The sequence below is a fragment of the Lissotriton vulgaris genome, chromosome 1_1 (genome assembly GCF_964263255.1).
Source record: "Lissotriton vulgaris chromosome 1_1, aLisVul1.2, whole genome shotgun sequence".
Lineage (NCBI taxonomy): Eukaryota > Metazoa > Chordata > Amphibia > Caudata > Salamandridae > Lissotriton > Lissotriton vulgaris.
Window position 1 is genome coordinate 2,115,023,174 of NC_141685.1, and position 12,125 is coordinate 2,115,035,298.

At 48.1% G+C, this 12,125-nt stretch overlaps 1 protein-coding gene across 1 annotated transcript in view; it reads right to left on the minus strand.

The window, feature by feature from the left end:
* PWP1 (PWP1 homolog, endonuclein) overlaps window positions 1-12,125 on the minus strand; it is a 327,492-nt gene that overhangs the window by 65,348 nt on the left and 250,019 nt on the right. Inside the window, exon 13 of the mRNA XM_086921581.1 lies at window positions 5,702-5,823. Coding sequence (XP_086777707.1) covers window positions 5,702-5,823 — 122 coding nt within the window. The remainder of the gene's footprint in view (window positions 1-5,701; window positions 5,824-12,125) is intronic.

The following is a 12,125-nucleotide window of genomic DNA, read 5'->3' on the forward strand; positions in this document are numbered from 1 at the left end:
CCTGTCAGACATCACCGCCTCCCCAGATAGACACATCCTATTAGGGGGGGGGACTTCAATATGGTCTTTAACACAGCTTTAGATAGATCGGCGCAACGCTTTCCCCAGGCGGGGGCTTTCTCCACTGACTGTACGGACCGACTCATTGAATTAGATCTTCATGAACTTTGGCGCCACGCTCACCCACATGACAGGGAATATTCCTATTACTCCAACGCGCATAAGACGTACGCTAGATTAGACTATCTTTTAGCCTCCGGCCCGGTTTGTACACTAGCCACCTCAACGGAGATAGGGGTGCTTTCGCTCTCGGATCACGCACCGGTCACCACAACTCTCACGCTGCCTCCTACCGCTAACCCCCTAGGGTGTGGCGCCTCCGCGACATTACTGCATAGGTAAGAGGTAGTCAAGCGCATTCAAGACGCAATCCATGACTATCAGTCACACAATGCTAACGATGATACCACACAGGCGACACAGTGGGCAGCTATGAAGGCAGTGCTCCGAGGGGAATTCATAGCCATCTCCGCAGCAGAGAATAAAGATAGACAGCTCAAGCGGGACGAGCTTACCCACCAGGTGAGAGAATTAGAACTCATCCACCAGAGGACGGGGCCCCCCCGGATCTGGAAACAGCTTAAATCGGCCAGACATCTCCTGTCCGCACTAGATATGGACCGGGCGGAATACGCTGCCCTACGGCTGCGACATGCCTACTACACGGGGGGACAGGTGCGGCAAGCTGCTGGCGAGCAGACTCCGAGTCTTACAGCACCAACAGACGGTGAAAGAACTCTTCCGCTCTGATTGGACGACGGTCACGGAAGATGCAGAGATAGCGGACGCGTTCCGTGAGTTCTACACTTCTCTCTATGCCGAGGATCGGCTCGATGACTGGGCTATTGCCGAATATTTAAATTCAGTGGCGGTCCCCTCTCTGGAGCCTTCGCAGGCGGAACACCTCGACAGAGACATCCGCATAGAGGAGGTAATATCCGCCATAGCTAAACTCAAACCGGGGAAGGCACCGGGACCTGACGGTTTCACAGGTCTCTTCTACAAATCCTTTTGCACTATCCTGGCCCCGATCCTCACTCGTCTGTTCAACACCTTCTCAGAGCCAGGGGCTATCTCCCGGGACCTTCTAAGGGCGTCTCTCTCAGTCATCCCCAAGCCGGGACAAGACAAGTCGAAGTGTGGTTCGTACTGTCCCATCTCACTCCTGAACATCGACCTCAAACTATACACGAGCATCCTGGCGGCTCGCCTAAGTCCCCACTTGCCGGGTCTAATAGACCTGGACCAGGCGGGATTCATACCAGACCGCCAAACGGTTGACCACACCAAGAGAGTCACTCATCTTATAGAGAAGGCCTCCCGGATCCCGGCAGAACGGGTGCTACTGGCGGTTGACGCCGAAAAGGCATTCGACCGCGTCCACTGGCCGTACCTGGAAATGGTCCTGAAGAAAATTGGCATCAGTGAAAAGTTCCGCACTTTCATCTTCAATTGCTATACCTTTCCTACAGCAGTAGTCCGAGTCAACGGCTACAGCTCCCAAAGCTATCCCATTGAGAGGGGCACGAGGCAGGGCTGCCCTTTATCACCCCTGCTCTTTGCTCTATATATGGTGCCTCTAGCCCAGAGGATCCACCACAACACCGCGGTAACGGGGATAAAATTCGGTGGCTACACACATACAATCAGCCTTTACGCAGATGATGTTCTGCTCACACTTGATAACCCACGGACGGCCCTTCCCGCAAGCCTAACGGAACTGGAGAGATTTGCGACGGTAGCAGGCTTCAAGATGAATGCGGAGAAATCACTGGCTCTTGGCCTTTCCCTGACTCCCTCCACCAGGGAATACTTGCAGTCTACCCTTCCCCTTCAGCGGGCGTCTAAGGCCGTGCCCTACCTGGGGATCCTATTGACCTCTTCACTCCCAGCTATGACGACGGTCAACTACGCTGCTCTCCAGGTTAAAGTCCGTGGGGAACTTGACCGGTGGAGAAGCCTTCCCCTTTCGTGGTTGGGCAGAATCTCGGCTGTGAAAATGAGGATTCTGCCTCAAGTTCTATACCTCTTCCGTGCATTGCCGCTTCAGCCGCCCACGGGGTGGCTCAGGCAAACGCATGTAGATCTCGCCCGCTTCATTTGGCAAGGCCGGAAGCCGAGGATGCGAAAGGCCCTGTCCATGCTTGCTCCGGAGGAGGGGGGGTTAGGAATACCGGACCTCCGCAAATATTTCCAAGCAGCACAGTTGCGATGTTTGGTGGAATGGAGCAGGTGGGAGTCCGAGGAACCCTGGTTATTCCAGGATCAAGCGATAGCGGGACGTCCACTTCAGGAAATCCCGTTCCTTCACAAGGCAGCCCGACCGGCTAATCTCTACGCTTCATTTGTTACACGGGTCCCGCTGCGAGCATGGGACGCCACTAATGTGGTACACGATCTAACCACCTTCCCCTCACCGCTCACACCCCTAGTTGACAACCCGGACTTCACCCCGGGAATGGCGAAAGGGGCTTACGCTCACTGGCGATCGGCAGGATGCCGCTGCTTATGTCACATATATGGCCCGGAGAGAGTGCTCCCCTTCCACCTCTTCCGACAAGAATACAACTTCCCTGAGACGGAACGCATGCGTTACCTTCAGGTGCGCCACTGGGCCCTACAGCCGCAAGTAAGGGAGACTGCCGACAGACTGTTCCGGCCGTACGAGAAATGGCTCCTGACTCGCACTTCGGACACCAAACTCATATCAGACATTTACAAATTCCTCCAACCACAATCAACCCATCTTTACAACCCGGGCAGGGAGCAGTGGGAGAGGGAATTGGGCAGGACCCTGAGCCACAATGAATGGAGCCACATATGCTACCGAGCCCGGCACTCGGCATACCACTCAGGATTGACTGAGACACTGACTAAAGTGACCACGTACTGGTACTATACGCCGGAACGCATTGGTGAAATGAATCATAGCAAAGACAAGAGTTGCTGGAGGGGTTGTGGACACCTAGGCACCCTGCTACACATTCTATGGGACTGCCCTTTGATACAACCATACTGGACGCAGGTACTTGATGACGTAGATACACACTTCCACACTGAATTGCCCTGCTTTCCTGCCTACATCATACTTGGGCTCCCCAGCCCCTTAACTTACCCCCTACGCTCTCGGAGAGGGCGCCAGATGGCCATTGCGCTGGGCTCTGCGATCCAAAACATCTTGGTACACTGGCGCACTGCAACTACCCCTTCCACTGCGGGTTGGCTTCACCGACTATGGGAGGTGCTGGGAATGGAGAAGATGTCCCTTGCCCTAGCCGGGGACATAGATCAATTTGAGGAACGGTGGCAGCCATTCCGCACTCTTCTGATCACAGAATTCAGAGAACTTACATGCCCACGGTACCTCCGCTTATTACATCTTTCGGAGCCGGAGGGCGAGTTCTGTGCTGGAAGGAGGGGGCGAGCCTCCGATCTGAGGCCTGATGAGGCAACATAGGGAGAGATGGACTTGGGCACTGGACGGGGGTGCGGGAGTTTTGGGAAGTTGGGGGGGGATTATGGGAGTATTCACCTGATTGGCATGCAGCACTTTCCTTTCCTGACCATCGCAGCAACAGATCTAATGAGTACTGGACTTTCTTCAAAGCCTCTCCAGTGCACTATTTGTACCTTTTTCATGTATACTATTGCTGCTGATGTTGTACTGTCTATCCTGTATGACTTGCCTTCCAGGTGCAGTTTCCCAATAAAACAGAGTTAAACCTAAAAGAGAAACACTGAAGAGATAATGTCACTGGAAAATAACACTGATTCCCTCTGAGATGAAGATTATATAATTTGTACTAAAAGAACATATTTTATTTACTAAACCCCAGTTATTTATCATGTATGAAATACACTGCATTCTATTGGAAATAAACTCATGTATTGTGGCTAAAACATATTTCTACATAGGATAACAAAAAGTGTAAAGCTTGCGGAGAGGTTCACCATAAAAAATTCTGAGTGAAGGAGAATACAATTTTACTCTTATCATCCATACGTCAGTGTCACATAGCAAGTAAAGCAATATGCCTATCTTCTGTTTTCAGGCACTGCAGACTTTACTTAAAAGAACTCAAATACTAGGTCAAACCCTACCTATCTTAACATGTGTTTAAGCCTCCGAATTAAAAGGCTAAAAATGTTATGTTGCATGTTACTAACTCAAAGGATTCACAGTCAAAACAAAATTAAAATGAATAACCTACATTTTAAGCAGAGTTACAAAACCGCCAAAAGTGGGATGAGATAGTGTTCCTAACACAACTATTAATAACTGGGGGTAGCAAGAAGCATCTTTATTGAAGATGAAAGAGGAATCACTTCCATATTGTTTTCAAAATGGTAATATGACAAATTTGGCAAAATCTATTTAGCATGACAAGCTACAAATTATAAAATATAGCAAGCCCTATATTCACCTGTGTTTTCAACTTTACATGAATCTGAGGGCATGACAGCCTGCCATACTTACTTCACATCTGGGTCTACAATCAATCAGTAATGCTAATAAACAACGCAAACAATACTGCAGTCGGAGAACATTTCTTTTGACGAGCCAACCAGATCTGACTGCAGATCTAGAAACGGTAAGTGCTGTGGTGGTTAACCAAGAACAAGAGAGTGATATGAACTTTGCAATAGTATGATCAGCATCACCAGAAACACTATTTAGCTGATCAATTCACTTGAAACCCACCAGATTCAAACTCAGAAAACTTTAAATAAGTTCATTACCTCACTCTGCTTTATTCTGCACTCCCTTCTATATTATCGTTCTAACATACAGATTTGAGATGGTTGTGAGTCAAAGTGAACGTTAAAATTGGCAGGATAAATTGGTCACATGCAGGCAGGCAACAGAAACATACGCGAGTCTCGGTTCCTAGTGCGGAGATAGACTTCGTGGCCTGAATATGCTTGGAGCAGTGTGCCAGACCAAGTGGTGGGAGTGGTAGGATGAAGGGGAACTATGCTTGGATTTTTATGTTTCTTATGGGATTTTTTGGATTTACTTGAGTGCTGTGACCTTGACGATGGCCAGTCATGGAAGCAACCCTTAGGAGCGAGAGCAAGTCAGTGACTTCGCATTGACTTCTTTAGTTCACAACAACAAGTTTGGCCTCTCGATCCCGAATGGTCTTCTTCTTCATTTTAGCACAGCAGTCGCACAACTTCAAGTTATGTTTGGTGCTGAGGCACAAGAGACTTCTTCGTGGATGTCAGTGATCACCATGTCCTGTTCACAGGCATGACACTGTTTGAACCCTGTTGATTTATGGGGTGTCATGCTAAGGTTTTTGAGGTAAAAGATCTGTCAGGTATGACAGGATTTGGAAGCTCCTGCTCAACATCAGCAGGCACAGCAAGAAAGGAACTGACATCGGTGTATGAAAGTGGTGTGTATATATATGGTTCTGGCGCCATGATCCAGGACAGGATATATCAGTTGCAGAGCTGCACACCGTGACCTCCAGATGTGCAATGGGATTGCTACGAATGTCTGTGCATCCAATATTATGCCTAGGGATAGTGGAGAGGAATCTGCAGTTGGAAGTCTCCATCAGAAACATAAGCTCATAACCTAAAATTGCACTTTTCCATATACTTCATGGATTGCTAAAGTTATGATACTTACCATTTTCATATCTCTGGAATGAATAAGACTTGGTTTATCACCCAGAATGTCCCAGATCTTAACGTATTTATCCGCCGAAGACGTCACTAGGCATCCTTTTACCTGACTGCTTAACTGTAGTCCTAAAACGAAGAAAAAAGCATAGTGTTTATATAGTCTTTAATAACTGACAATGCATTTCATCAGACTAGTTTTAGTAAGATGTGCAAAAACGTAATGGTTATTTACCAGTACGAATTGTTCTGCAGCTTGAAGAGCTTTCTGAATTCAGATGCTGAACATTATTATGCCATCTAGTGGTTGGGTCGAGAATTTACTTGTTAGTCTTTCATAGGTTTCGCCTGAACAGCGCTTGCATGGTGCTCGAGAAATCTATTGTTTTTAATATAAACTTAAAAGGGACTTACGTCCCGCTTCCTCTCTTTCCTGGGTTTACATTGTTTCCTGTGCCACTTAACTTTCCTCCATTTGTATTGGATGTTGCATATTTTCATGCATTTATCAATGTTTGTTCCTCATCTACTTCTCTTATCAGTTTCCTGCCGCTTAAATACGGTTAACATCCGCTTTGGTGAACTATATTTTCATAAAGTTTTGCCTTTTACTAGTGCAGCATATTTATATAACAATTTATCACCCGGAGAAATGAAGTGATTTGCGAAGAATCATAGGATGTTGCGCAAGACTCAATCCAGGATCCTGAGCTCTTGAAATCAGCAGCTCTGGCCGCTGTGCCACATACTCGCCACTCCTGTTTTAACTGTCAGGGAGCTCTTTCCTTCTCCTGGACGATGATTGATGATAACAGATCTTTATTCATTACAGAGGCGAAACTGATGCATTACCAATGCTTGTTTTTTCAGGGGCATAGTCTGTAGTCTTTTGAGGTTGTGGCCTCTACGGGCCGTTGACATCCTTACATTCTTTTTTCCCCCTTCAGCGCTTTTCTGTCAGCTGGCTTCCTCTGTGTCTTCAGTGTTGTGTAAACCCTCCCGTCTATCTCACCTCATTTTTAGGTTTCGCCTGGGGCACGGAGCTCCTAGCTCCGCCCCCAGGAGAAATCTTAAGTTTTCAGTATGGGGGACTTGAATCCGCCCTCTGTTCCATTGGCTAGCTCCATAAATGGAGGCTAGCCATTGGAACAGAGATCTGTCCGTCATGGCCGGACCAGATTCGTGGGCGTTCCTGCATTTTTTTCCCTCTCCACCCTTTTTGCATCGTCATTGGGCGGTGGGCGGAGTTTCGTTTTTTTTTTCTTCTGGGTTTGTTGTTGTCACTCCATGCCGACCACGGCCGCCGGAAGAAGTCCAGGTGAGTGCGTTCCTTCCCCCCCCTCCCGCTGTCCGTGTCTCTCCCGCCCCTCGCCCGCTTCAGTGTCTTTACCGCCCCCCCTCCAGCTGTCCGTTTCTTTCCCGCCCCCCTCCCGCTGCCGTAAAGCGCCGAGTCTCAACCCTGAAAACGTTTGTCCTCAAAAAGAATGAACTTGACATCAAAGTGGTCCCCTTGCCTCCTCTCACTAATGATATGTAGCGTCTGCTGAGCCTGCAATAAACGTGTTTATGTCCGGTCCGATTGCCGTCATTTTGCGAGCCGGGCCGGGGCTTTGCCGAGGCAAGTCGCAGGAGACCAGCAGCAGCGCGCGCTCCCAGGCATTTCCTGACATCCCCCTTCACTTCGCACTTAAGTTGAAGGGAGTGGATCTGACACGACGCCTGGAAAGTCAGGAGCGAAGCGGCTTCACCTCCTCCTCAAATGTGCCTGACAGGAGTCAATAGTGATTCCGTCACGAGGCCACCATGAAAAACTCGCAGATGAAAGTCCAAGGGGATGCTTTCTAGCTATTCCGTACGCTATTTTATTGAAAAGGGCTCAAAGCATGCATGTGCCGCAGCAGGACCTTTCTTTTTTTTTTCTGGTTCATTTGAATCAGTTTTAGCAGCTGGTCTTATAAATGCACTCTCCGATGCCCTGATGCTCTTTCCTTTGCATAAACGGTAGTATAAAGGCAAAAAGCAAACGAGGAAAGAAGTAAAAGCTGCTTTTTATGGTATAAAAAGAACGTGCCTTCCTTTGTAGTATAAACGGAATGCCACGTGAGGCCTCAATAGTCCCTCCTGCTGCTTCATATGCACTCAGCAGAGTGCTTTTATTTGTAACCTATATCTCTTATAGTTTACTTCCAAGTAAACACGGTATGCTCAAAATTGGCCATTTTCATTCCCAAGACTCCTGTGTGAAGAAAATACACACTTTGTTCCTCAATAATATTTAAATGGTACTTGTTTTTCTTTGCCCCCCTCGAATCAAAAAGGGAGGCAGACAGAGCCCCAATTGTTCCCCATTGCGGGACATTGGGCGCCTGGATAACGGCCGTGTCTGCGCGGACGGGCCATATGGCTACACACTGATTGGGGTAAGGGAGAGAGGGGGACGAGAGGGGGCCCTGGGGGGCTTCTGAAGGGTGGTGGGATGCCTTAGGTACACAAGCAGGTTAGGGTTAGAGGTATTCACCCCGCAGAACCCACCTAGAGAGGAGAAAGCTCTTCAGTGCATTAGTGTGCCACTCGGAGGGCACGAGGGGCAGGGAGTGCACACAAGGGGAGAGCTCTCGTGAGACGTGCACATATCTCAGGGGCCAGGCACAGCGCTTTATTCTACACACTCTGCAGCAACGAGGCCGAGAGAGCAGACACTTCCGTATCAGCGCTTTATACACGGATTACAGCAACATAGCTCCAAGAGCATACCCGGATCTGTGTGCACTTCTTCTAACCACTTTGAACTCACAGCTGAAGATATGTGTGAGTTCGCAAATCCCAGGTCACAGACTTGTGCCAGTGCATGCATGTTTATGTCTCAGCCTCTGCCCAACAGGGGCACAGTGAGCTCTGTGTTCAGCTGCGCGTGGGGGAGGGGCGCCCTCCCTGGGCCATGTGTTTGTTACTTAAAAATGTGCAGGGTCAGTAAACGGTCGCACGCATTCACGGAGACGCCAGGAGAAGTACACAACTATTTCAGCAGCTGTGTCGTGTTGTGCCTCGCAATGTGTATGCCTCGACAACACACTGTCTTTGCTAAGGTGCACCGTTGTGCTTTTCTTTTGTACACACGTCAGTCTCTTTTTGAAAAAGTAGGCATTTTATTTCACAAGAGTTCTTTTATTGGGGTTGTGCTGAAGTTAAAATATGCCCCTGTTTATTTATATACGAATTACGTGATACGGGGACCGCTATAATGGTTCACTAACACCAGTAACACGCGCAAAGCAACCAAAAATGCAAATATTGTTTTGTGGAGCCCCGGCATAGTGGGCGGTGCCGAGTAGAGTTCATTTAACAAATCGGAGCATTCTTAAATGCGCCCCGAACAGTATCAGGGGTGTCCGGGGGACCTAGGCGCAGCCCGAAAACATCTGTCTGCACAATACAATAAAGTGTTGCCCATTTCAATGGCGTAGAGCCCGGTAACGGCGTCAGAATGAGACTCCAAGCTGCGCCTTTCATGGTGCAAGATGATGGCCTCTGGAGGAGAGTTTCATGCAACGTGATCAAGTTATTCGCTAATTAGCATTGGTGTGCCGACCTGCAGGGATTGGTAGCACCGATCCCGTGCCTTGCCTAATATCCCAATTCCTTCGAGAACTTGAATGACAGCTACTCAGGTAATGCTTAGCTGAAAGAAGTGTTGCGTACCACTGTGGCACAACTGCCCACATTCACACGCTTAGATTGTGGGATTTAGATAATTGAATCAAAACTGTCTGTTTAATATTAAAGGGAAACAGTGGCGACTCTGAAATCATTGTTAACTAAGTGGCCCCACCATGTTTCCAGTGTGTGGGAGTGGTGGCTGAGATGTGTACATCGCAGGGTCCGAGTGCAGCTCTGGCCTGTCACAACGTCATCGCTCGGGCTTCAGTGTTTACAAGGCACTTACACGAGGAGCTGGGCGCAGGGTGCAATCTGTCGGTATTCTGTGTACCTGTCTGCCCATAGCTTACTCTGTAGATTGAGTGTGTCTGTCTAACTCACTGCCTGGCTGACTAAGGGCTACGTGTCTTTCTACCTGCCCGCTGCATTACCTACATATATGCCAATATGTTTTTCCTGTCTAGTTGCCTTTAAGTCTGCTTGTCTGTCTGCCTGTCTATCTAGATGCATCGTACTTGGCTGTCTGTCGGTATATTTAACTGAAGTGCTAGACCTGCTTGTCTCCTTACCTGTATATATAGCTGCATGTATACCTGTCAGTCCCTCTCTCCTTGTGTCTGTCTTCGTTCCCGTCTCCATGTCCCTCTGTCTCCATCTGTCTGTCTGTCTTCCTATGGCCTACTTCTTTCCCTGTCTGACTATTTTCTGACTGCCTCTGTCCCTCCTTATTTCCCTACCTACCTATATGCCAGCATGTCAATTGTGTGCCTTTATGTCTGCCTGTCTCTCTGTTTCTTATGTCCAAAAACCTGCTTACCCATCTGCCTGCATGCTTGTCCAACCTTCTAGTCTATCTCTCAATCTGCCTTTACGCTGTGTCTCTATCTATCTGGACTCTTTTTTTTGTATGTGTTATGATGTGTGAGCTGTGAAGCACTCTCTCCTTGCTTTATAATCCTTGCTTTATAATGGTCGAAGTTTATTCGGATGCGTCGAAAGGGTGTTTGCATAAAATGATTGGTACCAGGTGGTGTTTTGATTCCAAACCACTGACTCCTGGAAGCAGGCACCGCTTTTGATGCAGTTGGTGTTCGTTTAGTATGTTTCACATGGTTTACAGGCTTATTTGCCAGTAATGTGAAATGCCACACCGTTATGTTGCCCCCCACTCCACAGTTGCTTCAAGTGACAAGTAATCTTTTTGAACAGTGAATGAGACAGGTTGTCGCGACTGTCATCTGAATGTACATTTCTGTGGATGTATACCACAGACTGGAGGAATGAACCCTGGCTTCAGGGAGCCTGTGTGTGCAGCATGCAAGGACGATTGCAGGTACAATGCAGGCTGCCAGTCTCACTAAATCTGCCATATCTTATTGCTTCCACATGTCAATCAAAGCATCTGGCTACCCCAGGGGTCTGTTCAAGTTAGGATCCGCCTATAGCTGATTGACTCAAAGATTTGATATGACAGTGGATTCATGCATTCAGGGTTTTCTCACTCAAGTGTGTCAGTGGAGGCATGTATTAAGTATGGTCTCACTCAGGTGTACCAACAGATGCAGGCAGTGAGAATGGCCGCAGCCCAGACAGAGTTGCAGCCCGTCCTGTGCTTGCTTCACTGCCTCCTAGCTGTGCTTGCTTCCCTGCCCCCTGGCTGTGCTTGCTTCCCTGCCCCCTGGCTGTGCTTGCTTCCCTGCCCCCTGGCTGTGCTTGCTCCCCTGCCCCCCGTTGCTTGTGCTTGCTGTCCCCCCCCCTCCTCATTGCTTGTGCTTGCTGTCCTGCCCCCTCGTTGCTTGTCCCTGCTCTTCTGCCATGCTATTGGCATTGTAAATGACAATGCCATTTATTTATGTTTAAAAAAAAAACATAAATAAAAATAATGTCATGAGCAATGCCAATAGCTCTAACTTTTGCAAAGGCGAAACCATTGCATTGTAAATGCTTGCTTTCCTTTGAGAAGGTGAAGGATTGCACATGAATCCAGAATACTCTTTAAGCTGCAACACTACTCCTACTGGTAACTACCATTACATTTTGCAGCATGAATCTTTTTTTCTGGATTCGCAAGCTGTGCATTGATTTTGTAGTGGTATTCAGGCAATTGGTGGTGGTGTCAAAAAATTATCTGAGCTAGTGAAAAGGTGTTTCAGTACTCTTTGGTCCACTTCTGTCTCTTTGTTCACTTGTATGCCCACGCCATAGTGTTTAGTGAAGGTGTGGACCGATGAGCATGTGGCCGCTATACATATTTGGTTCAAATGAACTGTGCTAAGAAGGCCAGGACGGCCACTTTCTTCCTTGTGAAGTGTGCTCTAGGTTTGATTTCCAGGCGTATGCCTGCAGGTTTGTAGCACAGTTGGACTGTTTGCACAATTGCAATGGTATGCTTTGTTACCAGAGAACCCTTCCTAGAATCTGCAAAGGATATGAACAAATGGCTTCCAGTTCTGCTCTCCCTTGTCCTTTCCAAGAAGTACATCGAGACTCTGTGCATTTCTAGTGTATGCAAAGCTCTTATTGCCTGCGTCTTTGGCTGCTGGACGATCGCTAGTAGTTTAATTGTTTGGTTTGCATGGAAATGAGATATGATTTGGGGGAGGAAGTGTGGGTTAGTCTGCATGACTATCCTATCTTTGTGTATTTGCAGGTAAGGCTAGGACGACAGCTGGTCTGCTTGAACCTCATTCTAAATCCGGACAACCGCAATCAGGCCTGTCCCCTCATTGATGTTCCTGTGACCTCTCTGACTCTGTGAGAAGAGGTCGCTCCCC